Source organism: Harpegnathos saltator, unplaced genomic scaffold (genome assembly GCF_003227715.2).
Source record: "Harpegnathos saltator strain DR-91 unplaced genomic scaffold, Hsal_v8.6 scaffold694, whole genome shotgun sequence".
Taxonomy (NCBI): Eukaryota; Metazoa; Arthropoda; class Insecta; order Hymenoptera; family Formicidae; genus Harpegnathos; species Harpegnathos saltator.
Window position 1 is genome coordinate 708604 of NW_020230531.1, and position 14546 is coordinate 723149.

Genomic DNA, 14546 nt, shown 5'->3' on the forward strand with positions numbered 1-14546 from the left:
ATATCTACGCTTCTACTGGGAGCAGAGAGTCGCCATTTACGGCAAAATGTAGGGTTTTGAAAGGACTTTAATTTGGTACCAGAGCCAGGCCAGTATCTCTAACCGTTTAGGAGATATCGAAGATTAAAGTTTTCCAACCTTTCTCCGTTGATATCTCCGCTTCTGCTGGGAATAGAGAGTCGCCATTTACGGCAAAATGTAGGGTTTTGAAAGGACTTTAATTTGGTACCAGAGCCAGGCCTGTATCTCTAACCGTTTAGGAGATATCGAAGGTTAAAGTTTTCCAGCCATTCTCCGTCGATATCCAGCCTTCCTCTGTCGATATCTCCGCTTCTACTGGGAGTACAGAGTCGTCCATGTAGTCGAAAATGTAGGGTTTTGAGAGGACTTTAATTTGGTACCAGAGTCAGGCCTGTATCTCTAACCGTTTAGGAGATATCAAAGATTAAAGTTTTCCAACCTTTCTCCGCTGATATCTCAGCTTCTACTGGCAGTAGAGAGTCGCCATTTACGGCAAAATGTAGAGTTTTGAAAGGACTTTAATTTGGTACCAGAGCCAGGCCTGTATCTCTAACCGTTTAGGAGATATCGAAGGTTAAAGTTTTCCAGCCATTCTCCGTCGATATCCAGCCTTCCTCCGTCGATATCTCCGCTTCTGCTGGGAGTAGAGAGTCGTCCATGTAGTCGAAAATGTAGGGTTTTGAGAGTGCTTCATTTTGGTGCCAGACCCAGGCCTGTATCTCTAACCGTTTAGGAGATATCGAAGGTTAAAGTTTTCCAGCCATTCACCGTCGATATCTCCGCTTCTACTGGGAGTAGAGAGTCGTCCATGTAGTCGAAAATGTAGGGTTTTGAAAGGACTTTAATTTGATGCCAGAACCAGGCCTGTATCTCTAACCGTTTAGGAGATATCGAAGGTTAAAGTTTTCCAGCCTTTCTTCGTCGATATCCAACCTTTCTCCGTTGATATCTCCGCTTCTACTGGGAGTAGAGAGTCGTCCATGTAGTCCAAAATGTAGGGTTTTGAAAGGGCTTTAATTTGGTACTAGTCCGAAGCCTGTATCTCTAACCGTTTAGGAGATATCGAAGGTTAAAGTTTTCCAACCTTTCTCCGTCGATATCTCCGCTTCCACTGGGAGTAGAGAGTCGTCCATGTAGTGAGTTCGAGGATACCTCAAGCTCGACGTGCGCTGGCCAATTTCTACGCGCATTATACGCTACTCGAGACAATAGGGATTGTGATGAATGGACAATATTGCCAAATAATTCTACAGCCTGTTTTGCAAATAAAAGAAAAGTAGCTAACGATATCGGCATTTAGGTATGAATATATTTTATACGGACAATTGAATATTGTCAAATAATTAAATCGTTAAGTAATTCTGCGGTCCGCTTGAAAAATAAAAATAAAGCAGCTGATGTCGGTGTCGCGTTTGTACATATGAATATTCTCTTATTCAGATGACTGAACATCAAAAGAGAATCATTCACGAGATTTTGTCGTGAATTCTGCTCTCAGATTGGATCGCGGGTGAATACTTTTTAATGCGACGGGGAATAGAACGTGAAAATCTTGTATGCCTCTGAATCCGAAAACGATTAGGAGAAGAAGTGAATATTTTTCAATACGAAAGTTCGCATTTAAAAATTATCGATTGCGATTGAATACAAGGCATATTTGAAACGAATTGAATCTTTGTTAATGCGAAGCATTCACTACTGCCATCTCGCATTTAGCGCGGTGAAATTTAATGGGAACTAATACTTTTTATTTTCCCTTTCTTCGGATCAGAAAGCAGAATTCAGACGTATTCAAAATATCAATACTTTTTAATATGTTTCAGTTCGACATTTTATACAGGGAGATTATCCGCTGCGGACAATAACTCTTCTACTTTTCATTTAATATTCAATGATGATAAATAACATTTAATTGCATTCGTTTGGCTTTTTTTATTTCGAAAATAAGAAAATATATACCGGGGTGAGATTTTACCCATGACAACATTAACGTGATTTTCTTTGATGCTTTTTTTAAAAGTTCAAATATTTCGTCGACTTGCGGGATATTTATAATCGGAGTCTCGTCACGTTAATTACGTGAATAACACGTGCTCCTCCGAGCGGATCGAATGCTCACCGACGGCCACTGTCAGTGCCACGAGCGAATGTCCGGAGCGGACGGGATGCTGAATTAAAAAACAAGACGAAGTGAACGGGACGCGGACAACGATACATCATGCGTCTCCATACATGTCAAATTGTTTATTATAGAAGAGACTTTGATACGGCAATATATATTCGAAGATTTAACATTTAATACGTACTTTTATTTTTTCTGCTCCTCCCCCCTCTCCCCCGCTCTTTTTAGACCACACGGGCATAGTCTGGCATAGAGATGGCAACTGTCATTGCAGCACGGACATAAACCGCCTGAAAGTGGATGTAGCATGGACTTCCACCATATGCAGATTTTACCACCGAGACCTGAAAGTGGATGTACTATCGTAGTTCCCCTCTCAAAATGGATGCAGATGGCGTCCTTTCCCAGTGCGGAAAGTCGGTGTCGCAGAAAATGTCGTATTGGCCGCTCTCAGGTACCATCGATGTCAATTAGGTGCCATACTGTTTGACAGTCAATAAAGCCAGCGGCACACGGTGCTTGTTTTCGTGCTGGATTGCTTGCTGGATGAAAATACTGCGTTCTGATTGGTATATTTTCGAAGATGGATGGAAATGCACCAATCAGAATGCAATATTTTCATCCAGCAAGCAATCCAGCACGAAAATAAGCACCGTGTGCCGCTGGCTTAAGAGAGAATGGTCGCATTCAGCAGATTCAACAGTTGGACAACATTACTAGATTTACCACTGAATCTCGCTCCTGATTGGTAAATATTTCTGGGTCTATGAAGAATCTAAAAGAATGCTCCAATCACAGACAATAATCACTAAGTGCTCTCTGATTACTTTGTTCTACTGAACGCGGCCATTGAGAAAACATTAAAGCCAGCGGCACACGGTGCAAGATTGCATTCTGATTGGTACATTTCCGAAGATGGGTGGAAATGCACCAATCAGAATGCAGTATTTTCATCCAGGAAGCAATCCAGCACGAAAACAAGCATCGTGTGCCGCTGGCTTAAGGCAAATCAATTTTCTCACTCCAATTTAAACTGCCAACTCCGGCTTCACTCCCGCTACAGAAAAAGTAAAGGAATGCTTGAGGTTTATTCTTTCCAGCTGAACTTTCTTTACTAGTTCAAAAAGAGTACACTGAAGCGTTCTTTCCGCTAGTTCTGAACTAGTGCAATTTCAGTGCAGCACTAGTTCAGTTGAAAAAAACAGACCCATCGACGAGGTGCTATGTAGAAACGGAGATAATGGCTGCATTCAGCAGACTCAACAGTTGGACAACATTACTAGATTTTCCACTGAATCTCGCTCCTGATTGGTCAATACTTCTGGGTCTATGAAGAATCTAAAAGAATGCTCCAATCATAGACAATAATCACTAAGCGCTTTCTGATCATTTTGTTTTACTGAACGCGGCCAATGGCTGCGTTCAGTAAACACAACGGTTACACAAGGTTGAGTAATTCGTCAACGTTATTGGTCTGAATGTAAGGATCTAACAGTAATGACCAATAGTTACTAAGCGCTCAGTGAGCGCTTTGTTTTCTGAACGCAACCATTAACAATACAAGTTAATTCATGTTATGAACATATTATATACATACATGTTAATTCATGTTATAAACGCGTAACAATGTGCTTGTCAAGTACGCAGTATGGTTGTAGCACGGACATAAACCGCCTGAAAATGGATGTAGCATCGTAGTCCCCCTTTCAAAATGAATGCAGATGTGTCCTTTCCCAATGCGGAAAGTTGGTGTCGCCGAAAACACCGTGTTAGCCGCTCTCATGTTTCTCTCTGGTTGTAAGGCCCCTTGCACAATGCCAGATAACAAGCAATAAGAATAAAAATAGACCAATCACAATCGACTATTACAAGAATAATCTATTATGATTGGTATATTTTTATTCTTATTGCCTGTTGCCTGCCCATTGTGCAAGGAGCTTAACTGATACTTTTTGCACCATTGTGCAGCTAAAAAGAACACACTGAGTCGGCCATTTTCAGGCCCGTGTTCAGACTGGTTCAGACTCTTTATTTGAGGATCTCTAGGGTCGGCTAAAAGCGGCCCATGGCACTCTCTCCTTCTTCTCTCTGTTTGTATTAAACATGTTAATATTCTCAGAATAACAAAGAAGCTATTAAGAATCCAGAAAATAAAAAGAATTTAATCATGATACCCATTTTACTTGTTTTAAATATTTTGTTAACATAGTCGCTACATACATATGAAAAAGATATATTTTGATTGCGTTCCTGGCTGCGTTTTGAAATTCACTGCCAGTACTGGAAATACATGGTTTGTGTCACGTATATTATAGAATTTCAGTGCTGTCAGTGAATGGGTGCATTCAGTACTACAACCGCTCAATGAGCTTTTACATTTGATTGGTATATTCCTTTAGATTTAAAAATATACACCAATCAGATGCAAGAACTCATTTAGCGCTCAGTGAGCGATAGTACTGAATGCACCCATCATCGGAACACGGCCCCGATATTCATTGCCAGTACTGAAGAGCTATAGTATACGTGACACAAACTATATGTTCACTGTCAGCACTGAAAATCTATAGTATATGTGACACAAACTATGTATTTTCAGTACTGGCAGTGAATTTCGCGGAAGCCGCAGTCGATGTCGGTTGTTTCTTATTGATAAATAAAAACAAGTGTACTAGAGATGAATTTCTCTTCGGACGATGCGGTCAACGCAAACAATACACTACACAAGAATATACGAGTAAAGATAGAACCTGGTCTTGCGGATCCGCTAGAGAAGGAAACACGAAGAAAGTGCGCAGTAGGTGGTGATCGCCAGAGGAGAGATACTTCTCCTGACGCGGCGCGATACAGTACTCCCCAATGTACATCATCAGTGTCTGCAGATATAATATTGAAAAATATCAAAATGGAACCTGGTTTACCTACCACAACACAGAGATTAACATCCTATCGTCTACCTCGAGATCTGACGTTAGGTGGAAATTTAAAGACTGATAAACAGAAAAAATACACACCAAACCTTAATGTTCAGCGGAACAGAAAGAAGGAGTAAGTTATTGTTTACTTAATGAATGTTCTTGTAATATGCTAATGACAAATATAATTTCAGTGAACCAGTTACACCTAAGATTGAATCTACAAAGTTAAGAGATAGTGGATTCAAAGATCATGGGAGAGGACGAGGCAGAGGTGATAGAGGACGTGGCAAAGCACATTTAATCCAAGTAAGTTTAGTAATTAAAATCATACAAAGAGATTGTGTTTTCTTTTTGCTAATATCTTTATCTAAACATATGTTACTAGATTAGATTATTGTGAATAGTTGAACAGTTAAGTGGAATATTATTACATGGTAGATGAAGATATTTCTAAATTTCAAACTGTAACATATTGAGTAATATGTTGAGATATTTGTTATTTATCATTTGAATTCTTACAATAGCTTGATACCTGTGGCATTATTATTTTCAATTTGCTAAGCAAAAGCTGTAGATAAATAAAAATAAGAAACTATAACATTCAAGTTCTTTACTAACACTAAATTATTTCTTCTATTTCATGATGTAAATAATTTTTTTTCTTTCTTTTTTTTATTTTTAGTCTGTGGGTGTATGGTCTGAAGGATTAAATGCACCGATAGTCAGTAGAAGATCTGGTAGCTCAAGAGATAGTAGTGCAAGTACCAGAAAATATATGGACAAACCAAAGATGAATTTAAATAAAGTTATTAATAAATTAGAAGAAGAAGAAAAATTAAAAAACCTGTTAGGGGATGACTCTGCTGATAATGATGTTAATGTGGATATTGATTATATAATGTTGCCTTTGGGTAAAGATGGTAATTTTAAAAATTTTTCAATTTGTTAATATATTTTATCTATGCCAATATTAATCTTATGATTTTATTTTTAGATACTAAAAAATTATATAAAAAGGAGATTAAGACAGAAGTTAGTGCACGTACTGATGAAAACGATGTTGACAAGAAACCAATTATTTCAGAAAATGGTGAAGGTAAGTGTAAAGTTCAATGCCAAATTTTATGTTGTAATATTGTAAATATATGCAATTTATATTGTAAAATATATGCAAATTAGACTTACAATTTGGTTTTTATTTGGCTTTTATATATTTTATTATTTTTATATATTTTAAATATAAGGTATTATCTGTGATAATTTTATTATATTTATATATTTCATTTGTCTCCTTCAGTAGTGGTAAGTGTGAAAAAAGAGCAGAAAGTAAAGATGGAGATGTTAAAAGAGGAGAAGAAAGATGCAAATGAAAAAATTCCTGAAATAATTGAGAATAAATCCAATTCTTATGTGTTGATAAAGGTGCGTATATATACTTTATATCACATTATAGATGTTGATATAACTTCATTTCATAAATGAACAGATGCAAATACTGATATAACTTTATTTAATAATTGATTACAGTTTCCAGTTTGCTTGCCAGGCCTAAAATCTAGTGATGACAAAGAGGATCCGAAACCAAAACGATCCAATGACTCGAGACTAACTACTAACACAAATAATAAAGAGAAAACTGAGTATTGTACTATAAAGGATTTAAACAGTGGTCTCATAGGTAAACTTGAGCTTTTGAAGTCTGGCAAGATGAGATTACGGCTGGGTGAAAACTATTTGGATGTCTCCGCTGGAGTACAAACTACTTGCCTTCAAGTAAATTGTGTATCTTAATGATTATTATTTACTTATAAGATACAATATTATCACAATTCTTAATAACCAGGCATTATTATTTTTCAGCATGTTTTAGCTGCAAAACTAGATACAATGTCATTAACTGGTGATCTTATCAATCTTGGTACAGTAAAAGATACGCTAGTATGTTCAGTATCTTTTGAATCTTTCTTAAAATAAAACTATGTTATGTAAAATACATATATTTTAAGGAAAAAGAAAAAGATTAATTCGTGATATGTTGTTTGAAAATCCTCTTAACCTCCTGTTTCGTTGTATTTATTTTTTTTCATTTAAAAGGAATGGTTTAGCTGACTTATCGTTGATCGTGGCCGCTCTCAGGCTTCTCTCTGCTATTAGTCATAAGTTGTAACCAAATTGACCAACCACAGTCGGTTATTTTTTAAATTTCGCTGTGCATTAGCGCCCTCTTAGGAATATCGTGGCCGGAATATCAAACATACCTCGTAATAAGCATGGATAGTGTCTTTCATAGTTTCTTTTCTCCTAGTTTTCTCGCGAGTACTTTGTGCACATTTGTGAAAAACTATGCAAGTAAAGTTAACTTATAGTGTCGAATATTAATATGCAAATATTTAATTTTAATCGTGTTTGATTATTATCTACAATAATTTACGATAAAGACGCGATTAAAGTATAATAAATAACATGTCCATGCTTGCGGAATCCCGGCGAAAAAAGAAATGGTCTATCGACCCACAAGGAAAGCGATGGAGTAAAGGTAAATATTTCAAAATGTGTAAAATTTTTTGAAAAATATAGAAGTCAAAACTATTTCATTCACATTTGTAAAATTATATATAATTATAAATTATAATTTTTTTATGAAAAAGTAATGATTTTAACCTTACATTTAAATTATTTAAATATACATCAAGAATTGTTGATATTTTCTTCATGATATATTATTCTTCATGATATTCTTCATGATATATTATTGTTGGCTATAGACAATGATAAAATTGGTCAGAAAATGTTGGAGAAAATGGGCTGGACCAGTGGAAAAGGATTGGGTATTAACGAGCAAGGTATTACAGAACATGTAAGGGTAAACAAGAGGAATCCTGAAAGTGAAAGAGCTGGTAATAAAGACAATTCCTATTTTTTATAACAATATTATAGGATGTACTAGCAACTATATATATGTGTCTGTATATGTATGCGCATGCGCGTATGCATGTATATAACAATAACTGACGTATAGTAATATAATACTTGGTCAAAATTAGTTTTCTTTCTTAAAGGTATAGGATATAATAATTTGTATATGCAAGATATACATGAACATCAGGACAAATTTAATGAATTCTTACAACAACTTGCAAATCATCATAACCAGGAAGAAACTATTGAAAAATTGGAAAGTAATGAAGATCTAACTAGGCAATCATTGGAGCTAAAGTCTAAACAAAGTTGTGCTCGATTGCAGTAAGTATATATAGATATATATACATAGGATGTCGCTACTAATGATTGTCTTCTTTATCCAACAGTATCACAAATTGTATAAAAATTGTATTATTATAAGGTATTGTATTTCTGCTATAATATATGAATATGTGGGACTTATTTCCAGTTATCAAAAGTTTACACGTGGGAAAGTTGTAAGTAAATATAGCACAAAAGATCTGGCAAACATTTTTGGTAAAAAGGAATTGACCAGTAAAACTGAAGTAGAAGAAGATAATAATATTTGTGAAAATGAAGCTATTGATACTAAAGATAAATGGGGTGGTGTTTTCACCATAAACAGTGGCAGCATGGCTGATTATTTTAAACAAAAGCTACAAAAAGACTTAGCAAGTAATATCATTGATAACCAAAGAGCTAATTCTGAAAGTGAGACTGAGCAGTATGTTGGTTTTGGATTTACATCAAAAACTGAAAATATTCTGTCCAATGGAATACCAAAGAACAAAAATGAAAAAAGCAATTATGCTTTTGATAATCCTTGCTTAAGATTAAATAGTTTTCCAGAAACTATGCTTAATACTGAGGATTCTTCCAAAAAAAATAAAGAAAAAAGGAAGAAGGAATTTGTCTCAGAAAGTATTGATTTATATGTTGATGAAGCGAATCAAGTTAATGCCAGAAAGAAATTAAAAATTGAAATTATAGATAGTAATTCCAAAGAGGGATTCATGAATCCAGCTCTGAATTTAGACACAAAACCTGATGAAGATTGTAATGGTAAAGAATTTGAAGTATCAAGAGCACAATTCGGTTTAGAAAATTGTGGCCTGGATCTGACAGATGAAAAAAGTAATAAAAAACGTGTAACATTTAATGATCATGTAGAATACAGCATAGATGTCACAAAGAGAAAGAAAGGAAAAGCTACATTAGATAAATTTGAAGTAGAAAATAAAAAACACAAGAAGAAGCGACAATATGAGGATGTTACAACTTTGTCAAATGGATTTGTTAATGAGGCATTAGATGTGGAAATATCGTCTGCAGAAATTAATGATAATGAATTGAATGAACACAAAAGTACGAAGATTAAAAAAAGGAAGGTACGTAAAACATCCAATCTAGAGACGATACAAGAATCACCTGAACAAGAAAAAGAAATAATTGAAATCAAGTTGGAAGAAGATACTACTTTGGATATTAGTTCTGCTGAAAATAAAGAAATAGATTCTGTGAATAAAAATTCAGAGAAGAAAAAGAAAAAGAAGAAAGAAGTCAAAATTATAGACAATGATATTATAACGACTGTTGAGAATGAAAAATCAGATAAAAAAATAACTTATGGAACACATAGTAAAGAAAAAGAAAAGGACAAAGAAGAATACGAAATTGTGTCAAAAGAAGTGTTGGAGAAATCAGAAAAGGGACAGCAACAGACTGATCATTTAGTCAATATTAAGAAGAAAAAGAGTAAAAAACGGGAAACAATTATAAAAGATCCGACAACAGTTGAAACGTCATTAGTTGTTACGACATCAAAAGAAAAAAGTGTGCTGTTAGAAGAAAAAAGTACTGTAAAGAAGAAAAAGAAGAAGCATAACAGTAAAGACAATTATTTAGAAAATGAAATTAACATGTGTGATATGGAACAGGAAATTTCTGATAAGGAAAATACAGTGGAAGAACAAAAGTCGAATACCAAGTTACAAAAGAAAGATAAGAAACATAAACGATCAAAAGATACATTAGGTACTAAAAGTTTCACCAATCACAGTGTAGATGTAACTGATGTTAATGTTATTAGTAATCAAGAAAATGTAGATAATGCAGAATTTATTGATATCCCTCCAAAAAGGAATCAAGCAATTGATTCTATAAATAACGTAATCTGTAGTCCTTGGAATAGGAAGACAAGAATGACTAAGAAGATACTGAAGAGACTTTTCTATGGGAATCTAATAGCGAATTTTCCTGGTTCTAATGTTCAAGAAATTAAAGGATATGGTGTGGATATTAACGGTAATTAAAATACTTTCATTTTTATGAAAATTAAGTAACACAGATGGTAAATTTATTTGATAATCAAAATCTTGTATGTAATGATATTCATCAGAATAGATACATTTGTACAAATTTCTTTTTATAAAGGAGCATAAAATATCGCATTGCTGATAATATATTTATGGAACATAATTTGATAGTATTTATCATTAATTTAACTATGGAACATAATTTGATAGTATTTATCGTTAATTTAACTATTATTTTATAACCATTATTTTATAACTAGATATTCATGTAAAACTGATGAATGAATGCCATTGCATTCATTCATATACTATATTCTATATACTACATTATATATGAATTTATGTTAAAAATAAAACTGCCTTAACAGATGTACATGTGATATAAACGATAAAAATAAAAATAAAATTTTATATGATTTATTACATGGTACATTTTATGAAATAATTTTCATCTTATAATTTCGTTATAATGTATGTTTTATTAATGACTTGAATAAAACAATTTTTGATAAAAACTAATTGATAAACACTAATTTAAAATGTTTTTAAAAATATATCTATAATATAGAAGATAACAGCAAATACTAATGTAAAGAAGTCATCAAAATGCCACTAACTTTTACATGTTATTTTATGATTTGTTTTATTATAATTTATGTTATATTATCATATATTTCATTAACATCTTCTAAACTTCGAACCCTTTGATGGATGTGAGAAACAGCTTCCAAGTCTGATTCATTTAATTTTATTATAGTATGAGGCACATAATTTTTTTCTACTGAAATCACACAATATTGACGATGTTCCAACATATTTTTTATTTTTAATATTTCCTCCGGATCACATGTGAACTGTAATAGAAAAACAAATATGGTTATATATATAAAATAACTGTAATTCTGATATAAAAAATTTTACATATTCTAACGAAAATTAATTTTGTTCACATTTTTGAATTAAATAAGCTTTATTTATAGAATTATTCTAAAATAATTCTAAAATAATTCTTAATTATATACCTGGAAATATTGTTTATTATTCTCTTCAAGTTCATTTATATCTTGTGCACCAATATCAATGGCATCTTCTGTGGCCTGTTCTAAAGTATTTTTCTTTTCAACTATAATATTTCCTATGTGTGTGAACATATTTCTGACAGAAGAATCTGCGACATTCCCACTATATTTGTAACAGAAGAAAGTACCAAAGTTTCAAGTGTTACTATTTATTAAACAGAGATTACTGAAGAGTATAGAATAGTAGAGAAATATTTTTTAGAATACTTAAGGATGATTTTATACATTTGTATAGATGTGGATATATATATTTCTTTTGTATGTATTTTATAAGTAATTTATTTATACCTGCATTTTTTCAATCTGTTTCTTAAGTCCATTTTAAATTGCTTTACATTATTTGTATTATAATATATAAGCATGGCATAACCATTTGGCCCACGAATTTCTGCTATTCCTTCATGAATTTTATTTTTCGTTGCTTCCATTTTTTCCAGGAAACTTTTTATTGAGGATATGGGCATATTTGCTTTCTTAGCATTTTCAATAACTTGTGCCAATTTTAAATTATTATCGGGTTTTGTACTACCATGTTCTAAAAGGAAGAAGAATATTGTATTATTTTATAGCTCATTATCAACATTAAAGATGTTATTGCAGATAAAATTGTGTTTACAAATCTCACATTTTAATGAACATTTAAAACATATCGTAGAAAAGGGAATATACTTAAATATAGCTATGAAATAGAAATATCATGTGCAGTTGCTAATAACCCAACAGACACAACTATCGCAATATAAGCACAGCATACCTTGTATCGCAACCTTCATTTGCAACTTGAGACTCTTAAACAGCAACATTCTTTCGTAATCTTTTTCGGCCTTTATATGTCTTATATTATCCCACTTACTATGACCTTTGAATCTTTGACTATCTTTAAACATAAAATAAATGCATCTGTTAAGCAGTACTCTATCCAGTATCTGTTTCATTTTCGAGAGAGAGGTTACGTTGTATCACATAGCATATGATAGACAATAGGTTTGTTTGTTTCGTACTATCCGCACATTTTTTCTTTCTTATATCTCGCCTACTCTGAGTTCTAAATATGTAATTATCTTTTATTTCAATAGCAAGAAATACGAAAAGTTCTCCTCTAAAATAAGTTAGTAACGAAACACTTTATGACTTTACCGGAGTCAACTGAAGAGCACTGATATTACCGACCGTTTCCAATCATTTAATATCAATCTACTGCTAGATGGCTTTGTATGTTATGTGTCATATAGTAGGGTAATTTAATTTTATATATATGAAAATTATTATTTCAGATATTTTTATTATTATATTATTATAAATATCTCGTTGGGTATATATTTCCATGATGTAATAAGTATAAATTTTTGTCGAACCCCGTATATATCTACAGTTACTATCTATGTGAGAATATTGACCATGGAGATACACTTTCGCAGAATATTTTAAATGGCAAAATGTCATTAAATAACACAGCATTGTAGTAAAATGATTGATTGTTTTCACTAAGTTTTCCCTATAGTATATCTTCGTAGTAGTGCTCGAAAAATATTATCGAGGCAATCGAGCAAAACGCGCAATAATCGGATAAAAATAAGAAAATAGTACAGAAAGTACAGTTGTAAGATATCGACGTACCGTATCGATTTTCGAGAATCGCAACGAGAAAACGTAAAAGTTGCGCATCTATAGGCATACATTGAATACGGAACAAATCGCGGAACAAAGTCATCTTTCGGTTGAGATTTGAAAAGCTGTCCCGTGGTGTCGTCGGCTGTTTCGATTTGCTCTGAGGTAAAGTTTGCTCGTATATTATCATCGTGTGTGTTTAAGGAATATACCAAAAGCGTATTTTGCGCGTATTTGCAGCGCTCAAGCGTGAAAATATCGTCGATCATCGAGAATTGAGCGTCTCGGGGAATGGACTTGCAGCCGAGTGAAATTTCGGTATTCGCGTTACGGTACTCTGGAGCTTGAGACACCGACGTATTACGTATTACGACGTATCACGTTTCTTCGCAGCCAAAAGAAAATCTCGCGTGCGAATTGTTGCCAGCAGCGCAGAGTCGTGGTGAAGGTAAGTTGTGTGCATCGGATGCTGCGAATTGTCATAAATTAACCTCTCTCGCGAAATAGACAACCGGCTAATGTGCTTGTCGCGGTTAAATCGTATATATATATAATCGATGTAGCGAAGCTAATTGGAGCATTTCGAGGTTATTTGAGATCGCATGTCTGCGATCGCCAATGACCAAACGAACGATCGGTACGATCGGATAGTTTGCCGTGAAGTGTCGCGCATCTCGATACTTCGAGAAACTCAACCGACCCCACTTGTAAATGTGTTCAGACCTAATAGATGGTATATGGCGTCGGTTAATGTTTGTGAAGCCGCTCCGTGATTTTCTGCGATTTCAATTCGCCGAGGACGTATCTCACATGCGAATTCTTGTCCAGGAGTGCCGGAAGCGCGTGTCGCACGTTTATCGGTACGTGGTATCGCTCGCAAGCAGTCACAAGAGCGAATATCTCGCGAAACGTGTTACCGGAATGCCAAGTAAAATTTGGCGCGTTCGTCAAAATGGCGGCTCGAGGGCCAAATTGCTGCGTCGTAATATTTCAGCGAGTCGCAGGAAGAAAAATCAGTAAGCCTCAGTCATGATTTCTTCGTACAACACGCCGACGCGATCGGTATTCGTTTTTTTTTCGTTTCTAATATTTATAATAAGTTCTTTATTTTTCAGCGAGCGAGGGATTCTTCAATATCTCAAGCATCGGCGAAAGATTCTGGCGAGGTATCTATGGTCTCTCGTAAGAAAGATAAATCTAGTCGAAATTTAAAGAAATCAGTTTAGAGATTAACTCACGTGTTATAAATTTGCGACTGCTCGACACAGTCGCGAGAAACATAGAAATAGGACTGCGTGAAATGGAGTTTATTCGCAACACACACACATACACATACAGACTTCCTTTTCTTTCAGGTTAATCACTGGCGGCATGGCGCGTGAATCAAAGGCAACGACGCTCGATGAATCCCGTCCGTGCGAGTCGTGTCAAAGGAGCCAGCGGCTACAAAATTAACGCGATTAGGCCAACGTGCCCGTGGACTCGCTCGGGGGTAAGTAAAAAGAATAGCATCGAACGAGTGGACTAAATTTAGAAGCCA

The 14546-nt window shown here is 34.3% G+C and overlaps 3 protein-coding genes across 4 annotated transcripts; 2 read left to right on the top strand and 1 right to left on the bottom strand.

Moving 5' to 3' along the window:
* The first annotated feature begins 4746 nt into the window (after nucleotides 1-4746).
* LOC112590021 (DNA-directed RNA polymerase III subunit RPC4-like) lies at nucleotides 4747-7091 on the top strand. 2 transcript variants are annotated; one of them, XM_025305365.1, is made up of 7 exons: nucleotides 4747-5191; nucleotides 5253-5367; nucleotides 5744-5981; nucleotides 6056-6157; nucleotides 6359-6483; nucleotides 6589-6834; nucleotides 6922-7091. In XM_025305365.1, the coding sequence occupies exons 1-7, from the start codon at nucleotides 4821-4823 to the stop codon at nucleotides 7033-7035; spliced, it is 1311 nt and encodes a 436-aa protein (XP_025161150.1). In that variant the 5' UTR covers nucleotides 4747-4820; the 3' UTR covers nucleotides 7036-7091. The 2 variants fall into 2 exon arrangements, with proteins under 2 accessions (XP_025161150.1, XP_025161151.1); XM_025305366.1 differs by having other exon boundaries at nucleotides 5744-5972.
* Nucleotides 7092-7224: 133 nt separating this feature from the next.
* Nucleotides 7225-13457, top strand: LOC105190771 (uncharacterized). The gene is made up of 5 exons (XM_011153686.3): nucleotides 7225-7597; nucleotides 7827-7958; nucleotides 8121-8304; nucleotides 8453-10308; nucleotides 13247-13457. The coding sequence occupies exons 1-5, from the start codon at nucleotides 7525-7527 to the stop codon at nucleotides 13315-13317; spliced, it is 2316 nt and encodes a 771-aa protein (XP_011151988.2). The 5' UTR covers nucleotides 7225-7524; the 3' UTR covers nucleotides 13318-13457.
* LOC105190770 (translational activator of cytochrome c oxidase 1) lies at nucleotides 10890-12565 on the bottom strand. Its single transcript, XM_011153685.3, has 4 exons — nucleotides 12153-12565; nucleotides 11687-11933; nucleotides 11342-11501; nucleotides 10890-11173 (listed from the first exon to the last, which is right to left on the bottom strand). The coding sequence occupies exons 1-4, from the start codon at nucleotides 12331-12333 to the stop codon at nucleotides 10973-10975; spliced, it is 789 nt and encodes a 262-aa protein (XP_011151987.1). The 5' UTR covers nucleotides 12334-12565; the 3' UTR covers nucleotides 10890-10972.
* Nucleotides 13458-14546: the final 1089 nt, after the last annotated feature.

Excerpts from the sequence above, each read along its gene's own strand:
- LOC105190770 (XM_011153685.3), bottom strand. The coding sequence starts at position 12,333 with ATGAAACAGATACTGGATAGAGTACTGCTTAACAGATGCATTTATTTT. Across the intron at positions 11,934-12,152 it reads AATGAAGGTTGCGATACAAG|AACATGGTAGTACAAAACCC; the intron begins GTATGCTGTGCT and ends TCTTCCTTTTAG. Across the intron at positions 11,174-11,341 it reads ATAATAAACAATATTTCCAG|TTCACATGTGATCCGGAGGA; the intron begins GTATATAATTAA and ends TTTCTATTACAG.
- LOC112590021 (XM_025305365.1), top strand. The coding sequence starts at position 4,821 with ATGAATTTCTCTTCGGACGATGCGGTCAACGCAAACAATACACTACAC. Across the intron at positions 6,158-6,358 it reads TATTTCAGAAAATGGTGAAG|TAGTGGTAAGTGTGAAAAAA; the intron begins GTAAGTGTAAAG and ends TGTCTCCTTCAG. Across the intron at positions 6,484-6,588 it reads ATTCTTATGTGTTGATAAAG|TTTCCAGTTTGCTTGCCAGG; the intron begins GTGCGTATATAT and ends AATTGATTACAG.
- LOC105190771 (XM_011153686.3), top strand. The coding sequence starts at position 7,525 with ATGTCCATGCTTGCGGAATCCCGGCGAAAAAAGAAATGGTCTATCGAC. Across the intron at positions 7,959-8,120 it reads TCCTGAAAGTGAAAGAGCTG|GTATAGGATATAATAATTTG; the intron begins GTAATAAAGACA and ends TCTTTCTTAAAG. Across the intron at positions 8,305-8,452 it reads CAAAGTTGTGCTCGATTGCA|TTATCAAAAGTTTACACGTG; the intron begins GTAAGTATATAT and ends ACTTATTTCCAG.